At 40.4% G+C, this 25,736-nt stretch overlaps 1 protein-coding gene across 14 annotated transcripts; it reads left to right on the top strand.

Annotated features, from left to right (window-relative positions):
* Positions 1–21,469: 21,469 nt before the first annotated feature.
* Positions 21,470–23,810, top strand: LOC113342044. Of its 14 annotated transcripts, none has more exons than XR_003356359.1 (4): positions 21,470–22,230; positions 22,765–23,023; positions 23,143–23,288; positions 23,479–23,810. XR_003356359.1 is itself a non-coding variant. In XM_026586709.1 (4 exons), the coding sequence occupies exons 1-4, from the start codon at positions 22,209–22,211 to the stop codon at positions 23,607–23,609; spliced, it is 468 nt and encodes a 155-aa protein (XP_026442494.1). In that variant the 5' UTR covers positions 21,480–22,208; the 3' UTR covers positions 23,610–23,810. The 14 variants fall into 14 exon arrangements, 6 of the variants coding, with proteins under 6 accessions (XP_026442495.1, XP_026442493.1, XP_026442494.1 ...); XR_003356365.1 differs by lacking the exon at positions 23,143–23,288 and adding an exon at positions 22,504–22,559 and having other exon boundaries at positions 21,478–21,902; positions 22,760–23,023; XR_003356363.1 differs by lacking the exon at positions 23,143–23,288 and adding an exon at positions 22,504–22,559 and having other exon boundaries at positions 21,478–22,372; positions 22,760–23,023.
* The last annotated feature ends 1,926 nt before the right edge of the window (positions 23,811–25,736 follow it).

The raw sequence follows: 25,736 nt of genomic DNA, 5'->3' as shown, positions 1-25,736 counted from the left end.
CCATTTTAATTACCCCGTCCATAATGGTATCATAATCCTTGATCCTGATGTGGACGAGCCGGAGCATCCTCAAGAGGCTGTTGGAAAATTTCCTGAGGAAGATGTCGACGCGGTTTGCGAGACTGAAACAGCTTCTGGAGTGGATGCATAAACTGCTGTTGGGGAAGTCAGAGCGTCCGCTGAGGATGTCGTCAAGGTAGATGGGGAGGCGGTGGAAACATATGCTGAAGCCGTTGGAGAAGTTGTGGAAACATATGCCCGGACCGCTGCTGAAACGAATTCTGGATGGGATGATGAAGCTGCTGCTGAAACGACTTCTGGATGGGATGCTGAAGCTGCTGCTGAAACGACTTCTGGATGGGATGCTGAAGTTGCTGCTGAAGCGGCTTCTGAATGGAATGTTTTCTGTTGGAGAGGGTGTTGGGGAAAGTGTTTGAAAAAGCTCTGATGGAGGCGTCATTGCTTGTCATTGACGACAATTTTTTTTCCACTTTTACTATTTCTTCTTGGCGTGTAGCCGCTTTTAATGCTTTCAGGGATTTATTTTTATTTTCTCGTTTATATGACGAAGCTAGGGCTTCGCTAAGTAATATTCTTTCATTCAGCTTTTGTAGTTTCACGTCTTGAATGAATGGACAAAATCTTTGAATCTGAAAAGAATCCGAAACCCCTCTTGCGAAAATAAGTTCCTCGATTCTCCTAGACCATCCAACAAATGGAAAGACATCGTACGCAAATAGTATGGATGGAATTGCCACGCGTGCTGGCCAACATGTTGTTTTCACAGCTAACACCTCTGAGTGCCGGCTGATAGACACATTTTTGTGTCTGAATTGTCCTCAGTGTCTCTATTGCTAGTGCTTGATTTTGTACTTATTATGGTGTTTTTATGTTTGTGTAGGTGTTTTTGGAGAAATACACTTATGTGGAAAAAGTTGCTCAAAAAGTGCTATTTGGACCCCTGGAGGACATTTGCTATACGGACTCCATATTTGGCTAAGGGACACCCAAGGTTATGCGTAGACCAAATTCATCCTCAGCACCTAAATTTGTCCTCGACACCCATCTGCTATTCGCACCCCAGAAAAGGATAGGGGCATTTCATCTTCAACATTTCAAAAATAAAAATGGCGGGAAAAATATTCACTTCACTGACAGAATTTCGATCGAATGTTTGGAGGAGTTTTTGTGTGACTCAATCGCTGAAACTTCATGGGTAGTTGTGATATGTCCTAACAAAGCTGGTATGGGTGTTTGTTTCGATCAAATTTGGCTGGATAACTTGGTTTAATCCAAATAGGGAGTTGGAGGAAAAACATGAGCTTGCACAAGTTGTGAGGAATTTAAACGTGTACTGCACGTGCTTGGAAGAGTTGATAGATATTCTGGAGTGTGAAGAAGGTATAGAAGGAAAGAAATACAGCTGCAGACGCGTAGGAAAACGATTTTTGGAAACAATATATTTTCGAGAATAAAAGAAATAATGGGATTAAATAAAGAGATTTTGGGACATTCAATGTCGCAATGAAATAGATTCATAGGATCACATAGAACGGTGACGGAGAGTTTGGGGTCGAGAGGAGAGCTCAGGAGGCGTGAATCAAGAGTTTTCAGAAATCTGTTTCTGCTGCTGCACCAAGAACACGAAGAACAAAAGACCACCAGAGGCAGTCGTTTATCAACAGTGACAACGACAGCCACACGAGGGTCGCAGAGATACAACAACAGTAGTTCTTTTTTATCGTTCTTTGTAATAGTGTTTTGCAACAATTATAAACGTTGCAAACACCCGATTTTCATTATTTTCTCTCCATTTCATCTTTGTGAACAAATTTTGAGCATGAATCAATATTTTGAGCAAGTTTACACAATGATGAGCTAAAGCCATCCTCTGGGGCGACGAAGGAAGCTATTTCGCCAATGAAATGTGGTAATCTCTATTTTATTTAATTTATGCAATTATTATATGATTATTTTCCTTGATAAATAAATCACTTTGATATTGGTAATTAGTGGAATCCATAGCTCCAGTCTTCTCCATATTTTTCATATCACTTTTATTTAAGTTTCCTATATTTGTTATTTAAAATTAAGTCTAAAATCTGCTTTCACAAGTCTTGAACGAATCTTATTACTACAACAACATTGAAAAACACATCAATTTTTGGCGCCGCCGACGCGGACTTGTCTTTAGGCTAGAGTTTTTAGATTTTTTTTTTTAGGTTTTTATTTTATTTGTTCTTCTTTACGTTTTTGGGTTTTTGTCTTTTTCTTGCAGAATTTGGAATTTGGAGCGAAAGAAAATTTTGCCAAAGCTTTTGGTGAATACTTAAAGACTTCGAGTGAAAGGCAAAGCGAAAGGAGCGAAAGAAGAAGATTTTTTTTATTTTATAAAAAAAAGAGAGACATTTTTATTTTTGTAGATTTTTATTTTTTTAGACTTTCTTTTTCTTTTGCACTTTATATTTTTGGACTTTAAATTTTGGGACATTATTTTTAAACCCTACGGAAGGGTGGTTTAAATATAAATTGTTTGCAGAGAAGGACGGTGATTATGATATCACCTCGGCCCCTCGGGTCCGTACATGACATAGGAGTTGTTGCCTGAGTCGACTACAAAGGTTCATCCCCCGTCTGGTACGGGAGGTAAGTTTGTCGAAACACTCGCGAATCCCCTGTCAGCGATTTACTGTCTTCCTTCGTATGCATATATGTTGAGGACTTGAAAACGGCTGCTCTAATTTCCTAGTAAAGGGCAAGGACTGGCCATACAAGATAAGGGTTCGGATTTCATCACCGTTCTCTTTGTGCCCGCCTTAGGAAAACGACACCAAACGCGAACCTAAGCCTAAATTTTTGAATAGAACGAGACCGATAGGGTAACGAGATTAACAGGAAAGTCATTCGAAAAATATTGGTTACTCTTTTAAGCATACTTCGAAGTTCTTGACGGTTTCTGTAAGTTGAATGCGTGACTGCGCCGCCTTGTAATACCGGTGAGGCCTTGGGTATCAAAGCTCCACCGAGCTTCCCTCGCCTCTATTCAACTTACTTTAACTCGGATTGATTCCATAGGGATTTGCTTAAATTGTAACGAATTCCCGTTCGAAGGATTAGAAGTTGGTCTAGAAACAATCTAAGTGGAGCCATCATTCTTTTTGTTTGCGAGAAATCAGTAGGTTTGCTATGGTGGAGTCAGCCTTGATTGTGTTTGCATAGAACATCCCTTCCTTTTTAGGACTTTTCTTTTTGATTTTGTTTTTCTAGTGTATGCCCGAAGTTTTTAAACGGGCTTGGAAAAGAAACACTCTAGGTCGTTTGATTAGTGAAAAACCTAGTAGTTCTTCTTGTGAAGGCGGGGAGCTCGAAGACTCTTCTTTTGAGAGCCCCGTTTTTGGAAACTTCAGTTTTGAGAATCTGTCTCTTCGTGAGGAAAGTACCCCTAGTACTCCTAGTCCTTTGGTAGTGCCAGAAATGGCAACTTTGAAAGCTTTGCTAAACCCAACTAGGACCTCTCGTCCGTCTTGTATCAAGTTAGCTGAAACCGAGGCAAATTATGAACTGAAACCTGGGACTTTACAGATGCTCCCAATGTTTGTAGGGAAGGAGAATGAGAACCACTATTTTCATGTTAGGGAATTTGAGGAAGTTTGTAGTACTCTGAAAATTAAAAACCTAAGTGATGATGCGTTGAAACTTAGGTTATTCCCCTTTTCCTTAAAAGATAAAGCCAAATCTTGGCTGTATAGTTTGGACTCTGAGTCAATTGAAACCTATGACCAACTTACTTCTGCCTTTATACATAAGTTTTTCCCAAGGCATAAAACATCGTCTATTAGGACACAAATATGTACTTTTGCCCAACAAGAGGGAGAATCTTTATATAGGTACTTAGAAAGGTTCAATGACTTGATATCTCAATGTCCTCATCATGGTTTGGAGAAGGTTAGGTTAGTTCAGATCCTCTAGAGGGTTTAGATTTTCAACAACAACCATGGTTGAGTCCTTATGCACAGGTGGGTTTGAGAATAAAACTGTTGATGAAGCGATGACATTTTTGAATGAAATCGCCGATAAGACCCAACAATGGGAAAATAGTAGGGAACCCCAGAAAAAATTCTAAGTAGAGGAAATGTTAATAGGGTAGAAGGATCTTATGAGTCAGATGCCAAAATAGCAGTATAGCCAAAAGGTTAGAAGCCTTAGAATTAGGTCATTCTAGTGGTAGTAGTGGAAGAAATGAGCCTTTTTGGGAAGGCCATGCTGTTGAAGAAAGCCAATGCTCTTTATAACAACACTAGGTTTGATAACCGACAGAAGTTTGACCCATATTCAGAAACCTATAACCCTGGCTGGAGAAACCATCCAAACCTTTCTTGGTCCAAGGGCCAGAATCAAGGTCAGTCTAGTAATGCTCAGGTTCCCCCAGGTTTTGGCTATACTAAGAATCCTTCAGCTCCGGCACAGTTTCAGATCCCTTCAGATAAAAATCATGAGTTTAGAAGAGTCTCTTGCCTTGTTAACTCGGAACACTTTAGAATTTCAGCAATCGGTTGCACAAGGATTAGATGAAAATAAAAAGATGGTACAAGCTAACTCTCAGGCTATTTCCGAGTTGAAAACCCAGGTTAGTCAGATGAATGAGACATTGAGAGAAAAAGGAAAGTTTCCTAGTCAACCACAACCCAACCCTAGGGGAGTTCATCAAATATCTTTAGCTGGTGAGAAATCATCAAACCATGTGGACTCGATAACAACCCTTAGGAGTGGTAAAACGGTAGACAATAAGGTAGCCATGCCTAGTGGACATACTGTAGTTCCACCTTCTACTTCCCAAGAGGAGCCCGTAGACGAAGAAACTGAAACAGTCTCTAAGGATTCCCAAGAAATTCCTGATAGGTCTACCTTTGTGCCTAGAGCCCCATATCCATATTTGTTAGCCCCAACAAAGAAGGAGTCGACTTTCAACGAGATAATGGAAACATTTAAGCAGGTGAACATCAACATTCTGCTATTAGAAGCAATTAGGCAGATGCCTGCTTATGCCAAGTTCCTTAAAGATCTTTGTACACGAAAGTGTAAGCTTAATGTCCATAAGAAAGCTTTTTAGCTGGTCAGGTAAGTTTCATTCTTCTGAACCAAACACCCCCTAAGTATAAGGATCCTGGATGCCCCACCATATCTTGTGCGATTAGTAATCACATGGTCGATAAAGCTTTACTTGACTTAGGAGCTAGTGTTAACTTACTTCCGTATCATGTATACACCCAGCTAGGTCTTGGTAAGTTGAAACCGACTAAAATGACACTACAATTAGCTGATAAGTCTGTCAAAGTCCCTCATGGTGTCATAGAGGATGTTCTGATTGAGGTTGATAAGTTTATTTATCCTGTGGATTTCGTTGTTCTAGACACCCAGCCTGTTCAGGACCCAAGTCGTCAAATCCCAGTGATTTTAGGTCGCCCATTTCTAGCCACAGCTAACGCTGTCATCAACTGTAGGACTAGGCTTATGAACATATCCTTTGGTAATATGACCACTGAACTAAATGTCTTTAATGTTACTAGACAACCTTCTGAGAACGATGATTTAGAAGAAGTGAATATGATTAGCACTTTAGTTCAGGATTTGGTTCAGGATAATTGGCTTGACACTTTACTGGTAGATTCTTTAGATTATTTTGAGGAAACCATTCTCTTAGATCAGATATGTCATCAATCTTTAGAATAAGCTCTTGAGTATTTTAAAGATTCTATGGACCCAGAAATTCAGGCAATAGTTTTAGGTTTTTCTGAGAATAATGATGACCCTAAGTTTGGGGGTAGAGAACTAGAAGAATCTCTTGAGTATTTTAAGGACTTTGAAGATCCGAAAATTCAAGAAATAGTTAGAGGTTTGTCTGTGAACCCTAAGTTTGGGGGTAGTGATGGTTCTTGTGATTGTATCGTATCCCTAATTAGAGTCCCTAACTTGGGACTCGAGCCTTGTACATCTAAGATATTACTTGAGTCTTTTCAGATTCCGCAACCCGATCCTCCTGATATTGTCCAGGAGGTAACCCAGGTATTAGAGACCCGTTTTTCGGATGAATCTATTTATCGAGACACACATATGAAGTTCAATTACGCGCCACAGATAAACCCAGTTGTCTTGACAGAAACCTTAGATGAGGAAGTGCTCCTTTTTTTTATTTTTCTGAATCAGTGCAGTTGTCTCATACTGGTGTCAGCTCTATTTGGTCTTATGGACCCATAATTGTTTCGACTATTGATATATGACTTTGGAAGGTGATAATCCTTTTTGAGGTATTTGATGTCTAGCTAAAGACTTTAAATTTAGCATTTCCTAGGAGGTACTCATGCTTACGGTAATATCCTTCCTTATTTCTTTTTCAATCCATCAAGTGGTAACAGTTTCTCATTGTTCATGCTTTTAATTTCATCTTTAGAACATTGAAGACAATGTTAGATTTAAGTTTGGGGGTGGGGAAGAAACTTTTGTTAGCTCTTAGCTGCAACAAATAAACTCCAGAGCCTAGAAATTTATGCTTATTCAGGTTGGCACAAACCAATCTAAGTGGATGGGAACATCTTAGTTATAAGAGTTGAGGAACCAATCTGATTAGATGGAAACATCTAAGAGTCTATTCATAAAAGCACAGAGCTCAGGTGTTAGAATTAAAAAACAAACATGGTAGTTTCACCATATCTCGTTGAATCCTAATCCTTCTGTTTTTTTAAGTGATTTGGTGGGGCACACGATTCAAGTTGTTACCTTTGCTAGGGTGGAATAGAGTGATTGAGACAACAACAACAAAAAAAAAAAAAGGTGAGACCAGACCATTAGACCAGCCGGAATAAATTCAATAAAGTCGACCAGTGGTTCCCTTGTATATGCCAGTTGTGTTGACCTAGAGTTAGATTTATCGACCACTGGTCCCCTTGTATATGCCAATTGTGTTGATATTAGTCAGACCGGTATCTCAGTCCATTAGGATAGGTTCACCTTGGCAGAGGACTTCAGACAGATATGGGAAACACCGTTCTCTTTTAACCATCTTTTTATCCATCTTCTTAATCTTTCCATGTGATTGGTTGACTCCGGTTATGATGTCTAGAAACTATCTGAGTAGAGCTCTGTCACTTATATATGAATTATAGTATGTTGAGTGCAAACTGGTGTACAACAATTGGAAATTCGTATCAGGGTACTTCCTCCTATAGTAAATGTTTGTATGCCAACCAAGGAGATTCTTTAGTGCCATCCAAGGTTCTGCGTAGATAGCTAGGGTCTGGAGTAATGGTTTTGTGGGTACACCTCTGGTAAACCCTCCGGAGACAACACTCCGCCGCTAGGGCCACCTAGCAGTTTAACGGCTTGCTGCACGTGCTAAGTGTAGTCATTTTATATTAGATTTGCTTGAGGACTAGCAAATAATAAGTTTGGGGGTATTTGATAGACACATTTTTGTGTCTGAATTGTCCTCAGTGTCTCTATTGCTAGTGCTTGATGTTGTACTTATTATGGTGTTTTTATGTTTGTGTAGGTGTTTTTGGAGAAATACACTTGTGTAGAAAAAGTTGATCAAAAAGTGCTATTTGGACCCCTGGAGGACATTTGCTATACGGACCCCAGATTTGGCTAAGGGACACCCAAGGTTATGCGTAGCCCAAATTCATCCTCAACACCCAAATTTGTCCTCAGCATCCATCTGCTATTCGCACCTCAGAAAAGGATAGGGGCATTTCATCTTCAACATTTCAAAAAATAAAAATGACGAGAAAAATATTCACTTCACTGGCAGAATTTCGATCGAATGTTTGGAGGAGTTTTTGTGTGATTCAATCGCTGAAACTTCATGGATAGTTGTGATATATCCTAATAGAGCTGGTATGGGTGTTTGTTTCGATCAAATTTGGCTGGATAACTTGGTTTAATCCAAACAGGGAGTTGTAGGAAAAACATGAGCTTGCACGAGTTGTGAGGAATTTAAACGTGTACTGCACGTGCTTGGAAGAGTTGATCGATATTCTGGAGCGTGAAGAAGGTATAGAAGGAAAGAAATACAGCTGCAGACGCGTAGGAAAACGATTTTTGGAAACAATATATTTTCGCGAATAAAAGAAATAATGGGATTAAATAAAGAGATTTTTGGAGATTCAATGTCGCAATGATGTATAAATAGGTTCCTAGGATCACATAGAACGGTGACGGAGAGTTTGGGGTCGAGAGGAGAGCTCAGGAGGCGTGAATCAAGAGTTTTCAGATCTTTGTTTCTGCTGCTGCACCAAGAACACAAAGAACAAAATACCACCAGAGGCAGTCGTTTATCAACAGTGACAACGACAGCCACACGAGGGTCGCAGAGATACAATAACATCAGTTCTTTTTTATCGTTCTTTGTAACAGTGTTTTGCAACAATTATAAACGTTGCAAACACCCGATTTTCATTATTTTCTCTCCATTTCATCTTTGTAAACAAATTTTGAGCATGAATCAATATTTTGAGAAAGTTTACACAATGATGAGCTAAACCCATCCTCTGGGGCGACGAAGGAAGCTATTTCGCCAATGAAATGTGGTAATCTCTATTTTATTTAATTTATGCAATTATTATATGATTATTTTCCTTGATAAAGAAATAGATAAAATGGTTTTTTCTAAACAATTGTCATTTCAATTGATGGACCATGCTAGACTAGGGTTTTGATGTCCCATACTTTCGATTTACAATTGTTATTTCTAAAAAATCAACTTTTGCAATATTAAGAATCAATTTGAATGAAGGATTTGCATAATTATAATGAGAGAATATAAATCACTTTGATATTGGTAATTAGTGGAATCCATAGCCCCGGTCTTCTCCATATTTTTCATATCACTTTTATTTAAGTTTCCTATATTTGTTATTTAAAATGAAGTCTAAAATCTGCTTTCACAAGTCTTGAACGAATCTTATTACTACAACAACATTGAAAAACACATCATGGCACCATCCATAACCACCAAAACAGGGGAAATAATAATAATGGTTAAAGGTTTGACCGACCTGTTTCTTGGCTCCCTCTTGTAGTGGCACAGTTATCGCACACCACGAGAAACAGAGGAACATCAGGTGAGACTTGAAGCTAGATATCCTTGAAGAAGATATCTGTTAATCCACTTGATGATTATCTTTCTTGCATATTCTCTTCTTCGGTGTTTTCGAATAAGGTATTTCTTGTAGGGTTTGACTTTTCTGGTTTCGATTTGATGGACAATGGTTTTTGTGAGGGTTCTGATTTAATCGGTGTTTTTCTCTTGAAATAATCCAGGAAAGCTTATTTTTTGAAGGAAAGATGCTTTTAATTAAAATTGAAACCCTAGCTATGAATGCAAGCAGTGCAATCACTTTGGGAGGAATTACAAATATTGAATGAAAGGGAAATTGCTGAAAGAAATACTAAGGAGAATTTTGAGGCAAGATGCGGTGTAACACTTTCAAGTTTTAAAGGGTTTGAGCCAGCGGGCATGTATTATTACACCTTCCAACTTGTCGGTATTGATGAGCTTGCAGTAGCCTCCTGAAATGACTTCTTCTACTAGGTAGGGTTCGTCCGAGGGCTTGGACGAAGGAGGCTGAGCGGACACCACCATATCTCCGACCTGGAAGGGGTTTTGAGTCTGCGTGGTTGCTTGATCTCCGTATCCATTATTCTCGGCTAGGACATCCTCCACATTTTTGAAAAAAACACTTGAAAGGCCCGGAAACCCATTCACATCTCTTAGTGGCGCCCAGGTTAAGGATCAAATCGAGTCCCCAAGTCCGGACGAGAGGAGAAGTGGCTGATTACAGAAAGGGTTGTTCAATAAAACTTACTTGTGCTCGGAATCTGTGGACGAACGTCGGCAGGTTCTCTCCAGGTAGTTGGCTTACATTGGCAAGTTGTTGATACACAACCGATAATCTCCAGAACTAGATGGCTTGTTGGAGATTCTTTCAGGTATGGACACCGGCAAATAGGACACTCCCATCTTTGATATATTTCCATCTACCCACGAGCGTCCCAGAATCATGTCATATTCTAGTCATTCTTTGACAATGTGGAATTTTCCGCGTGTTAGAGCATCCCCCACCTTGATTTAGAGGTTAATGTAGCCGTACGCATTCATTGCTTCCCCTTCTGAATTCTTGACCACGATTGGGGAGTGGGTAGCCTCCTGTTTCGAAATTCCTGCGGCTCTCAGGGTCTTGATGGTAATGATGTTGAAGTCAGACGCTGCGTCGATCAACGTGCTATCAAATTCGGTATTCTTCAAGCAAGCTGTGGTGAGCAGTCCCCAGTTGCATTTTCCAGCACGGCTTCTTGAGAGAGCTTGGGATTATGGTGTGGCCTTTGTAATAGGAAAAACTTACTTTCCCGATACAACACGATTAAGGGCTACAAATATATCTTGACGCTGTGCCTTGGAGAAATAGAGGATTTCGCACACATGATGCATGATGGATTGCACGGTATCGTGAACGGAGTCTCCAGAGAGCATGCAACTTCTGACTGGAAGTGGATCTCTGTGAACTCCCTCGTTGCCTAGTTGAAGTTCCCCTGCCTCCACCTTTTCTTTGAAGATATGCTTTAATCTATTGCAGTCACTGTTCGCGTGATGGACAAACCCGTGGTAGCGCAAATACTTGGGATTTGACATTTCCTCCTCGGTTGGTAGGCGCCTGATATGAGGCAGTTTGACGGCGTCATCTTGGATCCATGCCTCCAGGAGTTCGATTACTTCCTCGATTGGGAACGGGAAGTCTAAGGTATTTTCTCCGGCTTCTTGGTGTCGCGCAGAAGCTCTGGATGCAGTCTTCCGCGGCGGTGCCGCCTGACGTGCTGGCGCCGCGCGCTTGGATTGATGTTCTGCTGCTAGAGCCTTCCTTTTTACTCCTTCCTCTACCACGCTCACAGAGGGTACATTGTTATATTGCTTGTTGATGAGGTGTCTATTTCCTCGAGTTTCGCGTGTGTCTTCACCTTTGGCTGGCCTGGTTCTTTCCAACAATGCTGGTGCTGTTGTGGCCGACCGTTTAGCAGCCTCATGAAGTTCAGAGAATGTCTGGAATCGCAGATTCTCTAGTAAGGCACGGTAGATAGGAACCATACCATTGATGCAAGAATCCACCAATTGTTTTTCGTTCACGTTTGGGTCGTGACAATCCAGCTCTTGAATTCTGAATCTTTTGACAAAATCATTTGGATGTTCATTGTTTCGTTGGAACATCCTTCCTAAATCTGAGAGTGTAATTTTCTCAGATACAAATAAGTACTTCTTGTAGAAAGTTGTAACCATGTCACACCAGTTGGAGATGTTGTTTGGTGCAATGCTGTAATACCATGTGTATGCTCTTCCGGTAAGTGACTTCGAAAACTATCTCAAACGGAGAACATGATTGTATTCGTGCTCGCCCAAGGATTCCAAAAATCGAGAGATATGTTCACGCGCATTACTGGTGCCGTCATACAGGGATAATTGAGGGGAAGAGTACCCCCTCGGAAGTGGGATTCTTTGTAATTCAGGAGGGTACGGGGGTTGATGCTGATACATGCCTGCAGAATCGCTTTTGTCTCGATTTCGAATGAGTCGTTCCAAATCTTCTCATGTTACGAAATTGGATGGTTGATTCCTCTCCGCTGGAGCTCCTAAATGAGTCTCTTCATCTGTAAAAGTACGCCCTGCTGAGGTATCAGCGCCAGGGTATTGAAGGTGTTCCTCATTGGCTATGGTTGGCGTGATTCCTGTGGTAGCCGCTCCGTTAGTGTCTTGAGGAAAACAAGCACATCCTCCTGAGTCGAAGCCATGTTTTTCTGAGCTCTAGCAAGAACTTCTTGTCTTTCCATCAGATCAACAATGGTAATATAAGCTCGTCTTCCTCTGCCTCCTCCAGTTTCTCGCCCTGATGGTGGAGTAGCAACGGCTCTGGTGACGGTTGGAGGTGTCATACTTGAAGAAACGTTGGGAGTAGCAACAGAGGTTCTGGCTCTGGTAATCGGAGGCTTAATGCCTGAAGGAACACTTTACGCGCCGCTGGTGTTGGCAGGTGGCGTATTAATGCCACTGGAAGGAGCGCTAATACCGAGGATGATTCCAACGCTAATGCTCTTAGGGTTTGTTGCTAATCCGGACCTGAGTTCTACCATCTTGAGACCGGGGTTGAAAAATGAAATTGGAAATTGATATTATAACTGAGAGATTAATCTCCCACTGTGGTCGCCAATTGTTTGAGGGTGAAAACGATTTCTGCTGGTTTTGGTAAATTTGTGTGTGTGGATGAGAAACGAGTCTAAACCCTAAACAATGTACTGCACGGGAGTACTTTTGATTCAAGAGATCAATCTGTACAATCCTGGCCTAAACCAAGAAATGGTCGTTTCAGGCTTGCTTCGGTCACAAAGTGAAGGAGAAGGGTTGGTCTTACGGAGGGAAGCGAAGAAAGTGTTGAGACCAGAATCGTTGATCCTGAAGGTGTGGTTGCTTATGAATTGTATCAGAAAGTAGAACTGGCTAGCATAATGGAAAGCTACCAGGTGATTTCTGGATACTATGTTGTTCTCCGACCAAAACTTGTTGTCTGGTGGAAATAGGTGAAACCTATTTATACAAGTCGTAATAAAATGTACCCTAGCCTCGTAGGAAGTGGAAAACGATTGAGTGGTGGAAGAGTGGAGTAACGTGTAACGTCAGGAATTATGCTTCCATAATGAAGGATCCGTTTACACCATTACTTCTTGCCATTACTAACCGCCCCACTTTATGACACTTTATTGTAACGGGCGTATTGCACGCCGCACGTCGTAAACCGCCATACCAATACCCTGATGAGTATCCCCAGTTTGTGACATGTTTGATTTCTCGAGTGTTTTCGTGGAAAACATGTAGAACTTTGCTACGTGTGGCAAGTTAAAATCAAGAGGCTTGCCGTAGGAAAATAATATGTGATGCTATTAGGCTTGTCTTGGCTGGTCGCTTAAAACTTTCCACAAGTCTGTCAGTTCGGTAGCAAACTTTGATGGCTGAGATCACATCTCATGAGGAAGGGTAGACGTTGATTATGGCTACCTTGTGTTGGCGCCTGATAATGGCACAGTGGCGTTTTGGTGTATGCCAGTGGCAGTGCGGCATGGCTGGCATGACTCGTGCATGCCAGTGGCACGGTGGTTCAAGTGGCGCCTGGCGTAGCCATGAACACTAGATTTAGGCGGATGGTCGCCCAAAACTTGCCACAAGTCTGTCAGTTCGGTGGAAAACTTGGATGGCTGAGACTGCATCTCATGTGGAAGGGTAGCCGTTGATTATGGTTACCTTCTGTTGGCGCCTGATAGTGGCACAATGACGCCTTTAGTGCATGCCAGCGGCATTGCGGCATGGCTGGCATAGTTCATGCTTGCCACTTCCAAGAAGATTAAGAGTCGTTTTTTATTGGTTAAGCGCGTTGAAGAAGCTCTATCTTCCATTCATGATATGTGCAGCGTAACTAGGCGCACCGTCTCTGAGGAGATAGTTCAAAACTGGGAGTTCTACCGAGATATGTTTGTGAAGTTTGAGTTTAATGCCTCCTGGTTCTGTGAAGGATTTTCTAAAGTCCAAGAGCTGCAAGACAAAATGGATGATGTTCCCTCCATGGACTTCATTACTCAGCAAGAAATAGAGGTCGAGAAATTGTCTCAGGAGTTGAAGCTGAAGCGGACTGCTCTCCAGAATATGAAAGACGCCTTTGCCAAGAAGGACGAATTTTTGCTGGACGATTTCCCTTGAATAATTTTTGCTTTATTCTTTATTTATTTTTTTAGGTGTCTTTGAGTGACGTGAGGAATTATTTTCATGGTTTGATTTTCTGGTTTTGAACTAGCAAGTGATTGCTTTTTATGAAGATATTTGAATTTGTTTTTTGGGATAATTCATGAGTAGTTTTCTGAAAGGGTCGACTACTCAGACTGAAATTCTAATTTTTTAATGCAAGTAATGCAACCTAGAGAAATTGTGCATGTTGCATAAAAATTGCAAACATCGCACGAAAAGGGAAACATGTAGAGGAAAATGTAACACGGAGATTGAGAACGATATTAACTTCGTTCTCAAAATGGGACGCGTGCGTCTAGTCCTCAGCAAATTTCCAAAAGATCTCTCGCACAAATAATCGTTTAGCGAGACTTACATGTTGACGAGGTTCCAACGAACGAAATTGGGCTTTCCCAGATAATTGCTTAAAATCCAAGTTGCGACCCGAGTTGTTGTAACACGCCTCTGATAATGAAAAGTCCCCAGCTGATTTGGTCTCTTCTGTGAAACTACACATGTTGACTTGTGGAGAAAGGGAAGATTTCTAGTTCATAGACGCAGCTCCCCTGAATTAATTTTCTCCCGGACAATGCGTTTCAGGCCGTTGCATTCACTGGTGGGTGATGGATGAATCTGTGGAATGGCAATATCTCGAATCGGTCATCTCCTGATCAGTTGGTGGACGCCACACAAGAGGTAGTTGAACTACTCCATCTTGCACCAAACTTCTAGCAGCTCCAGAACCTTCCTCATTGGAAATGGGAAGTGCGGGTACCCTGAGTCTGGCTTTTCTTGCGTTTGCAGCTGTTGTCGTGAGAACTCTTGCGGGATTTGATACGAAGCTCATTTCGACAATGGAGTTGAGACGTGAGTGTCCGTTGACATAGACGCAGATCACTTAGCTTGGCAGTTTTGCTGAAGTGCAACTTCTCTCGAGGGCCCTGCGTCGATGGCAGCAGCGCTGCGACGCGGTTGAACCAAGTACCATTCATTAGTGAAGCTCTTGTCTTCATGGAGGTCTTGGAAAATTTCCCCTTCTTCAGGCTCTTTTCTGCTCGGTAAAATCGGGGCGGTCCTGGATGTGGATTGTTGAACAGCTCTCTGAATTTCTGCAAGGGTCTTGAGATACAGACTCTCCAATAGAGTTTCATAAGTCGGTTTCCTGCTCTTATTCCACAGATATTGTAACACTCTTGGCAAGTCCCTTTCCCTGTGAAACTGTTTCGGCTCTTTGTTGCCGGCTGGATTTTGTTGATCATTTCCTTTCGGCTACGTATTCTGTCTGCATCACTGCTGGCGGAAGCACGGACTTCAGATAAAGATCTGATGTCATCTTTATCGTTGATAATGTTCTCCGTGCGAATGCTTTGCCGACTCCTTCCACAACCGGTTTACTATACTACTTAAAAGACAAAGCGTCTCGTTTTGCCGTTTGGAAATATCAACCTGATTTGCGAGGACATCTTCTAATATCCTAGCCATGCCTTCCATGGTGATTGCACTTCGATCATCCATGACCTTCGGAGAGTTTGGCTGACGGGGATGCATTACAAAGTGGAGGTTGAAATTGGTGATTGAAATGAAATCGGTTTAACAAATGTGTTTAGACCTAAGATACGCCCGTTCTAGGTTTAAGAAAATTATAACGAAATTGAAAATTGATCTTGCAACAGAGAGATTAATCTCCCACTGTGGTCGCCAGTTTTTTTGGGGTAAAAATTGATTCTGCTGTTTTTGGTAAATTTGGGTGTGTTGATGAGAAACAAATTCAAACCCTAAACAAATGCACTGCACGGGAGTACTTTTAGATTCGAGAGATCAATCTGTAAGACTCTGGCATAAACCAAGAAATGGGAATTCCAGATTCAATTCGATCACAAGGTGAAGGAGAAGGGTTGATCTTAGGGAGGGAAGCGAAGAAGGTGTTTGAGATCAGAATGGTGAACTATGAAGGTGTGTATGTTTTATGAATTGTATCAGAATATGGTTTCTGGATACTTGTGTTGATAACACTCCTGTTTCTCGAAAATAGGTTGAAAACCTATTTATACAAGGCATTGAGCGCACCCCTGATCTCGTAGGAAGTGGAGGCAGTTAAGTAGTGGAGAAGTGGAGTTGTGTAAAAAGTGGTGATCAACACGTTTCCATTATGTAAGAATACCGGTCACACTTTCACCCAATACTCTCATCACTGTTAACCGTCTGTGCTTTCCTGACATTTTCTCGTATTGGGTGCGCTGCACGCCGCACGCTGTAAACCTCCAAACCAATACCCTAGTGAGCACCTCCCAGTTTGTGACATGTTTGATGTCACGAGTAAATGGGTCAAGTCGTGAGACTTGCCGCTAAAAGCAGCACGTAGTGCTTCCTAGGTCAAATACTAAAACTGTTTGTGGAATCAATGTTTACGAAGCATCGTTTATAATCGATGTGTATAAAGCATCGTTGTTTTAAAGATCGCATAAATTAGTCGCGAGTCGATCGTCTTAAAAGAAGAGCGTGACTGGACACCTTTGGGCGATCGTTTGGTAGCTCTAGGGGTGAGCTACTACTTGGTCGATCACTCTCTATAGGCGAGTGGCGGATGGTAGCCATTCTAAAATCCTACTGGTTGATCTAAATTGGATCTGGATCGCTCAAATTGGCTAGCCAAGTTGAGTGGCTGAGACGATTTTCGGCAGTTAATGACTGCTGTTGAAGCAGCGCAAAGGGCCATCTTTGGGCGATCATTTGGGATCGCACGGGAGAGCTGTATCTCATCCGATCGCTCCTTACGGGAGTGGGGGTGTCCAATGATCAAAGCGGCATCCCATCAATGATCTAGTATCCGATCTAAGCCATCCGACCAAGCTAGCGAAGTTGGACGGACGCGATGGTTTTACGGTAACTGCTTGCTGTCGTTGATTTAGGGTTTGGAAACTGTGAGACCAACCCTAGTTTGGCTAATCAAATCAAAGCGCTGGGTGCTGAGTTGAACATGACGATTGGCCATGTGCAAAGACGGCCATTTGTGAACACAATAACATCTTCTGGGACATCTAAAATTAGATTTAAGCCACTTGATTTGACTGGCGAAGATGGGTGGTCATGATCGATTCGCGGCAGTAGCATACTGCCGCAAATATAAATTAGGGTTTTAAGACGGCCGCGTCCACCCTAGTTCAATCGAACGGTTTGATGCGTCATTGACTTCCCATGAGTAAGTCGATCGACCGGGAATGAAACTGGCCGGCGGTGAACGCATTGGAATCTCTTTGATCGTGCGAGACACGATCTAGGCCGTCCAACTTGGTGGGCTAAGTTGGACGGTGATGATGTATTTTGAGACCGTTTTTGTCGGTCTTAGCTCGTTTGAGCTTATTTATCAAATAGCGTGAACACCCATATTAGGGTTAACGTTCGAAGTGCTTGCGTGTGTACTAGATAGAATCCGTTCGGCCGAGACGTTAGTGCGCCCGCCGGCAGTCGTCATGATGATCGCATAGTTCCGCTAGGAGTAGGCTAGGCTTGTTAGATTGTGTGGCCAAATTGTGTGTCCGTGATTATTTTTTGAGACTGATATGAACAGTCTATATTTCCTTAAGAAATTTAAACGCGTTCGATGGCGCTATATTTTAATTAAAAAGTGTGTAAACACGCTAATCTCTTTACCAGAGAATGGTGTAGTCTACACGAGTGTTTTCATGCAGATTTCAATAATGACACTTCGGGAGATTCGTGCTACTCTGCTGCGAGTGAACATTAATCGTCATGTCATGCTAACATAGAAAGTTCAGCTGGGGAACATAGCATAAGAAAATACTAGGTAGGTCAATGCATTAGTGAATAATGCCGATGGAGAATAAATCCACAGAATATTTGAGATCGTTGATGTATGCGCTGCTCTGAATGAATTTTATATGTATATTCGAATATATTGAATTGCTCAATACTTCTGCGAGCGAAGAGGTTCATGCACTCATCACTTTCAGATGGATTTCGTTCCTTTGCAGGATGCCAGCGCATTAAATACAGGGTTTTACAATTTTAGCCCTGAACTGAAAACTACCATCAACATAAGTATAACGCTAATCTTTTGTATATGACATCGACATAATCGTACGAATGCCATTGTGATTATGTGTATGGGTAAAGGTGAAGATTTCATCCTAGGAAACAATGTTTACATTTGTAAGGAAGTACATTCATGAACTTCTTTTATGAATCGAAAAGGAAATCGCTAGGCTTATTGGTATTGTTATTCATTGCATATCTTTGAATTACCAATATGTGTGAGTTAGTAGAACCGATCATAACTTGTTACATATCTTGGTAAAACTAGTCACAGTGCCTGAATTATCATTTGGTATGACTTTTATTAGTGTAATTGATCCTAAGTAATCACCTGAGTTGTTATGATCGATATTTGTAATTGGTGTGACCGATCCTAGTAATTGATGTGACCGATCACAAAAGAGTTGTGTAATCGATCCTTGAAATTGGTGTAACCGGTCCTGGAAATTGGTGTAACCGATCACAAGTAATACCATGAGAATATGGTAGCCGGTCCTGATAACTGATGTAACCGATCCTGCTAACTGATGTAACCGGTCCCAGTAACCATATTAAGGTAGAACCGATCCTTGTGTTTGGTAGAATCGTAAACCCATAATTAGTGATTTGATATTTGATCAATCACATAGTTGTCTTGGACTACAGATGAACCAAATCTAAACTTGTTTGGAAGTGTGGTATAATCGATTCCAAGATTGTAAATATGAAAGAGGATTTACAAAGAAAAGATGTCGACATACTTTGAACATGATCAGTAACTCTTATCTTTTATTGTTCAAAGATATTCCTTAATAACTCAAGGAGATCCTGGACCGAAATAAATTAAGAATCTTTTAATTAAGGTTGTTAGTTTTATATGCTTTTAATTACCAGCAATCAAATGCATATCTCTAGAAAATAAAAATTGGTAATGTGCATTTACTAATTGGAGATTTTCTAGTGAGATTTCAGAAGTATTGAACAAAGAATTTCCAGGAATTATGAAAACCGATTTGGGCATTTATTGCATATCTTAAGAATATTCGGTTTTGGAAATTCCTTGGTGTCCAAACATCCTTGGTCTATACCCAAGTTTGCATTTCGAGCAAACTATCCCAAGAGCCAGGAAAATTTTATCTTTTTGTTGTTTCTGGTGGAGCCGTCTATCCGGAGAGGAAAGTACCCTAATTAGGCGAAATCTCTTACGAGCGCTCGTTTAAAGACTTCTGTCGGATCAAGAAGCTCTACGAGTACCGTTGGGAAACTAGATAATTCCAGTTTATTTTAGTTTTCGATTGATTTGATTGGTTGTTGAACTTTGATTGCACCTAGTTTGTTTATTCTTGAGAATATTTTCTTCTGATATAAGATTCACTCAAACTAGATCGAAGTGTCGACGGGATCTTTAGAACTGTTTGTAGATCTAAAGACGTCTTGTGATAATCCATTGTTAACAGACTCCGTTCTGTGCATGATTGATCACAAGAGATTCAAGTAGTATTGTGCAGGTGTTTATTGAAAATTAAAGAAGATTTGAAGACACAGAAGATTTCTGATTTGGTTTCTATATCTTTGGGTGTGCACAAACCTTGATCGACTGGAATCCAACTAGAATCATACTTACACGATTGGTTAGTTTTGTAAGATCGGCATCACCTCATGGTTTTGTAATACCCCGATATTCGGCAGTGGTTGGCTGAATGGAATATAAGTAATGGTTTGTCCTTCCCTAACACCGAGGCCTTTTCAGCACAATTGGCTCCAGAGTTAGCAGAAAACTTTGCAGTTAAGCGTGATCGGGCGGGAGTAATCCATGGATGGGTGACCTCCCGGGAAGTTGCTGTTGGATGACCGCACGATGCCCGTTGAAAAACCCTACACTGCCGGATGTCCGCAGTGGCTAAGTGGGGACAGTATCTTGTTTGATTCTATATTGATTGATTGCAAATATAAACTCTGCTATTTCGGTAGTTGTTGGATAGATTGATCTAACCATGCAAAGGAGTTTATTGGTTAAACAGAAGAGCTTTTGCATATGACTTGAGATATCTTCATCTGAAAGAATCAAGAGAGTTGTTACCAAACATATTTGTTGTTCCTTTACTGTCTGGAATACGATCCAGATGAATTGTTCCAGTGCGTGCACTTATTGAATGTCGGAAGCGCAGGGATACTGAAGAACTAAGTGAACTATAGGTTTAGTTGCTTGGTCTCAACTATACGAAGTTTGTTAGATTTTGTATATCGGCTTAATTCTGAGAGTATTCAATTCTGGACTAGGTCCCGGGGTTTTCTGCATTTGCGGTTTCCTCTTAACAAAATCTTGATGTGTCATTTACTTTTATTTTTCGCAATTATAATTGTTGTTATTATAATTTAAAGTAAATGACACAAACGTTAATTCCGTATAACTTGATAGAGAGTTTGGTTAAGTCCGTACCTATTATCAAGTAATCACACTTTGATTGTTGTATTATCTCGATCTCGTATCCATAGATGATCACACAAAGTGTGAAGGCGACTGATCCGCCATGGATTAGTAGGTGCAAAGTCCTACCCGAAATCAGAAAACGAGGAATAAAAGAGGAGCCACAACAAGGGGAGGTGTGGCAGTGCCATAGGCCAGCCGGCGCCACCTGCAGATGGCCACGCCCGCATGCTGCTTGCCGGCCCTTCTCTTTCCCGTCGACGGTCACTTTAAATGCTCCACGAGCACTAGAGGTGTGGTCGCGCCCTATGTTTGGCCGACCCCTTTTCTTGACCAATCAGGTCGCTTTAAACCCGCCACCATGCTAATTGGCATGCCAAACGGGCCCTGCCAAGCCACCATGCTAATGGCATGCCAAACTTCCATTTCGCCCAACATGCTAATGGCATGCCAAACGTGCCATGCCACGCCAATTGCTAATGGCATGCCAAAAATGCCATTCTGCGCCAACATGCTAATGGCATGCCAAACATGTCATTCCGCGCCAACTATGCCACTGGCATGTGCCAATGGCGCCACTATGCTATTATCAGGTGCCAACGGAATGTGGCCATAATCAACAACCACCCTTTCTCATGACTTACAATCTCAGCCGTCCAAATTCGCCACAGAATTGGCCGGCCCATGATAATTCTCATGTTCACACGCCGTTTTCCTGCGGCAAGTTCCATGGCTTGACTTGCAGAAACATGATCATCCGCCAGATAGAGTGACAAATTAGAAAAATATTTGCTTTAGAAAAAGGAAAAAAAGTGTAATTTTTAGGAACCCGGAATTGGGGAATACCCCGAAAAATTGGGGGATATTTTGGGTTAAGTGATGTAATGTATGTTGATAAGGGGTGTTTAAAAAAATTAAAATAGGTAACTTAACCTTTCACCGTCGGATTGTCTTCATGGATAAAAACCATGCCGACATTTTCTAATTCACCAAACTAAATTTACAAACCTAAATCATCCATCATCTTTAAATTATCTATCTTTGAGCTAACGGGATTCCACACTCTCAAAAATATATAACAAATTTTGTTTTGAAGATAAGATACGAGATGTCAAATGGATACAGACCCATTTTAAAAAGCGGAAATTGAACAAATGCCCTTTGTTTTGTTGGGCTTCACAAATATCTTATCATACAATAAATATACCCTCCATCCTCAAGAAATGAATCTATTTAATTTTTAGTACCAGATTCACCCTTTCGATTATACACTAGATATGATGTTGTTTCCACCGATTGGAATCTATCGATCAAATTTTCTCTTTCTCCTTCTGTCTCCATTTTTCTTTCAGCCATCACCAGATTCACCACCACAACCACCACCACCACCACCATGTCCGTTGCATCCAATAGATCCGGAATCAATCGAAACTATCATCAACATCATATGGTTCGCGTTCAGAGAGAGGTTGTTCTTCTTATAAAGATTAATTTCCGAATCAGATTGAAAGAGATCGAGATCTGATTTTAGGTTTATATTTTGAGGAAATTTAGAGTTGAACTTGTTCAAATTATTGAAGCTCAAGAAGTAATTTTGATGATGGTGGTGGTGTTGCGGTGGTGAAGGAAGAGGTATGATGTTTTTTATTTCGTTCTACAGATATAATTTAAGTTATATCTATTTTTAAACTGGTGATGAAGATAAATTGGGATTGTATTGATTATCATTTTTCTCTTGCTTAAGTTTCTGGTGGTGGTGGTGTTTAACATGATTGTTGTTATAAGTGGAGGTAAGGTTATAATGATGAAATTAATTGTCGGTAGAGATAATGATGGCTCTGGTTGTGGTTGTGGTTGCGGTGATAGTGATGGTGGAGATTGGGTGTGGCCGTGGTTGTTGGGAGTTGGTGGAAGTGGTGATACTTCTGGCAATTATCAATGCCTTCGCCTGTATTTTCTGGTATTAGGACAAGTCTATACGCCTCTGCCTCGTGACATTGTCACATTTGTTGTAACATATTTATCATTCAATCTGCTCTATGATTATGTGGTTACATTACATATGATCATTCAATCTTTTAGCCTTGCTTAATGTGCCAAAGGTAGGCATCAGTAAGAGTGACTCAACTTCGATAGATGATCATAGTTGTTGGCAAAGATCAGAAGACATGAATTATCCCCGTCCGTCGAAATGATTATTGATACTTTTGTTTTACTACTTTGTTTTCTACAGAATGGTGTAAAAATAAGGTCATCTTGATGTCTGAAAAGCAGACTGGAAAGCAAATGGTACAGGGGGAAGCTTTAAAAGCTCTAGCACCAGTAGCTGATTAGTCACTAGTACCTTGTGGCATCTGCCTTACATTTTATATGCATTTGTAGGAGCAATTTCAAAAATGTTATGATGTTGTTATACCTTATCCCAAAAATATTAGTTGGAATTGATGTTGGAATTATAAGCTGGGATTTGAACTAATCAGTTAAAACAGTGCAGGTTTATGTTACCTTTGAAGATGAAGGAGGTGCTCAAAGCAAGGGGATCAGGATAAAGCTTATGGTTAAGTCTCTATCAAACTGGATAAAGCTCGAGTTTCTTCCTTCTGTGTCTTTTGATTGTAAGGGCTGTCTTCTAATTAGACAACCTTTATATCTTGGTGACGCAAGGAACTTTGTTTCTGTTGGTGGCGGCATTACCGAAGTTCGAAGGTTCCATTCTAGTTTCCATACCGCAGAGTGGTTTAACCTTGACCAAGGTAAACCATTGCTCATGTGCTTTAGTTTTTGTTATGCTTCTTGTTTTTCTTCTCTTCCCTATTTTTATGGTCAATATGGTATATTCTTATTTTTAAGTGTATTTGATTTGTCTGCATAGCTTAGGGGTAAGAATTCTATGCTAGATATTGAACAAGTACCAGGTTATTAGTTCTGGATGTTGGCCATTGATTTCAAGGTACAACGCATGTTTATGTACTCAATCCCTGGGATAGGACATGACCCTAACATGGAAATTGTTCCCAAGTAAGTTAGTCATTTTCCTACGGATAGATAATACTTGTTTCTTGGTTGCTATATACGCTTAAATCTACCATCAGCTCATCAATACGTCCAGCGTTAGAGGTTTGTGTATGTCCCTATTGTCTGTATCTATTTTATTCTGAATGCGGTCACTTGTACAAACTTTTTCGTGGTAACCAGGATTATTATTCAGCTTGCAGGGTTGTGAAGGCTTGCTGCAAAAGAAGGCGTACAAAATACTATGCATTAGTCTCGAGGTTGTCACGGATTGTGCAAGTCTCTGGCTTTTCAGATTTAACATCATTCTCCAGTGTTAGTGGTTGACACTATTTTCTTGATCTTACTTGTAGTGCTTCAGGGAATAGTCTAAATGAGCTTGTTCTGATATTAATGATCTGTGTTTTGGTACCCTTGATTTGAGTTAAACAAGTAGATTCTGCAAAAATGTGTAATTTTTCTACTTTCTTGTTCAGGAATGAATCTGATTCAAACACAATGAAATATAGTTTTTCTATTAGACTTTTCGATTTTGTTCATGTCAGTTTTGAATTTGAATTACAGGTGCAGAAATGAAATGGAATATGCTGTTTGTATAGGGTAAATTTGGGTTGAAAATTGGAGGAAAGATCACAACTTTTAAATCCCCGTCTTTTAAAAACCTTGCCTTTAGATCTCAACTTTTCAAAAGTTTATGTTCTTTGGATAAGGTAAGATCACATTTTTCATTGCAGGGGAGTTGTTATCTATAGATCACCCTTCAAATTATACTGGAAAAATCACAGATAGCCATCACTTAGATCACACTTTTTAAGAATGGTCCATGTATGATTTTGTTGTAGTGATTTGTCGGAAACTAAATATTAAGTCAAAATATGATCACGTAAAAATTACCTTGAACATCTTACATGATTTTTGTGAGACAATCATTTGATGTTAGCTTGGGAAGTTTAGTATTGATCATTCGGTCACTTGGAAATTACTTGAAGCCAATGATATGTATGAGATTACCGTTGTCGTATTCCAAGGATGTTTCAATGATTGAAATGAGAGTTTAGAACAATTACCCATGTATGGATACAACACGGTATGCATACCTAGTGTTCGAACTGTATTGTAATGATTCAGGTCCGGAACTCCTGTTTGCATACCTAGTATGTGAACGGATTTACCTTAGAAGGTATGAAACTCTTGTTTGCATACCTAGTATGCGGACGGGTTTACCTAAGTTAGGTCCGGGACGGTTGTTCACGAACCGGGTTTGCGAAAGGCTTGACTAGGCCAAGGTCCGGAGTTGCTGTTCGTGTACCCAGTTTGTGAACAAAGTGGTTAAGTTCTAAAATCGATTATGTATGATTCTCATACTAATGAACCAAAATATTTATGATTTAATGAATTCAAATTAACTTTGCAAACTGTGGCTTAATGTTCATGGATTGGTTCTTGTATAAGTACTTTGTATGATTACGAATCAATCCGATTTTGTTTCAATTGGTTCATATATATTTCTATGAGATAGTGAACAATTGAACAACTCAATTTGAAACACAATTAGATTCATTTGATTATCTTTCATGATTGATTGCTCATCATATTTGATCTAGAAGTGTTAGATGAATATGGTTAAGACAAAAGTGTTCATATGGCTAACTTCGTTTAACTGTTATTGAGCCAACCCAATATACACGTTTAGGCACGGTTATCCATATCTAAATATAAGCATATTTTATTTGTGTGTAACAAGCTAAGACCGTCTAACGGTGGAGATTGATTGCTTAATTTCTAAGCATACTTAGCTTGAATCTTAAATCAGGATTTCATCTAACGGTGAATATTGAATGCTTTGTTACTAATCTATCTTAGATTTGATTGTAAGCAACCCTGATTTGAAAGGCTATATAAGGGAGAATTCTAGCAACTGGAAAACCTAATCCCGACACTTTCCTATGTCCTAGTTGCAAACTAGAGTCGATTCTCCTTTAACCTAGGTTTTTCCAAAACCATATTAGGTTAACGACTTGAAGAATTCATTTGGGATTCGTGAAGCCAGATCCAACTATTTTCTTTGTAGTTGCCTATTATGATCTTACTTGTTCTATCGTGTTGAGTTTTATCTTCTCTAAGATTTACTCGAGATTTATCTCCGATAGGTAAGATATAAAAAGTAATCACAACAGTTCTTCGTCTCTGACTCTTGTGATTCCACAATAACTTTTTCTGCTAATCAGTTGGGTTATTGTGAGGTGATTGATATTTCTAGGATGCTCGTGGGGAGTATAAGTCTGGATTATCAACTGGTTCATGTACACCTTGATTTATCAAAAGACGGAACAAAAACTGAATAAAGAATATACATATTTGTGGGAGACATATTTGTTTATAAGTGTTCGACTTTTGGTCGTATCAACTTTTAGTTGTGATGAGATCATCTAAGGAAATCAAGTGCGCAGAATC

Source organism: Papaver somniferum, unplaced genomic scaffold (genome assembly GCF_003573695.1).
Source record: "Papaver somniferum cultivar HN1 unplaced genomic scaffold, ASM357369v1 unplaced-scaffold_33, whole genome shotgun sequence".
Taxonomy (NCBI): Eukaryota; Viridiplantae; Streptophyta; class Magnoliopsida; order Ranunculales; family Papaveraceae; genus Papaver; species Papaver somniferum.
Note: the sequence above shows the minus strand (reverse complement) of the source record. Positions and strands in the feature narration are given on the sequence as shown.

Excerpts from the sequence above, each read along its gene's own strand:
- LOC113342044 (XM_026586708.1), top strand. The coding sequence starts at position 22,039 with ATGATTGTTGTTATAAGTGGAGGTAAGGTTATAATGATGAAATTAATT. Across the intron at positions 22,231-22,764 it reads GCCTTCGCCTGTATTTTCTG|GTTTATGTTACCTTTGAAGA; the intron begins GTATTAGGACAA and ends AAAACAGTGCAG. Across the intron at positions 23,024-23,478 it reads GTGGTTTAACCTTGACCAAG|CTTGCAGGGTTGTGAAGGCT; the intron begins GTAAACCATTGC and ends ATTATTATTCAG.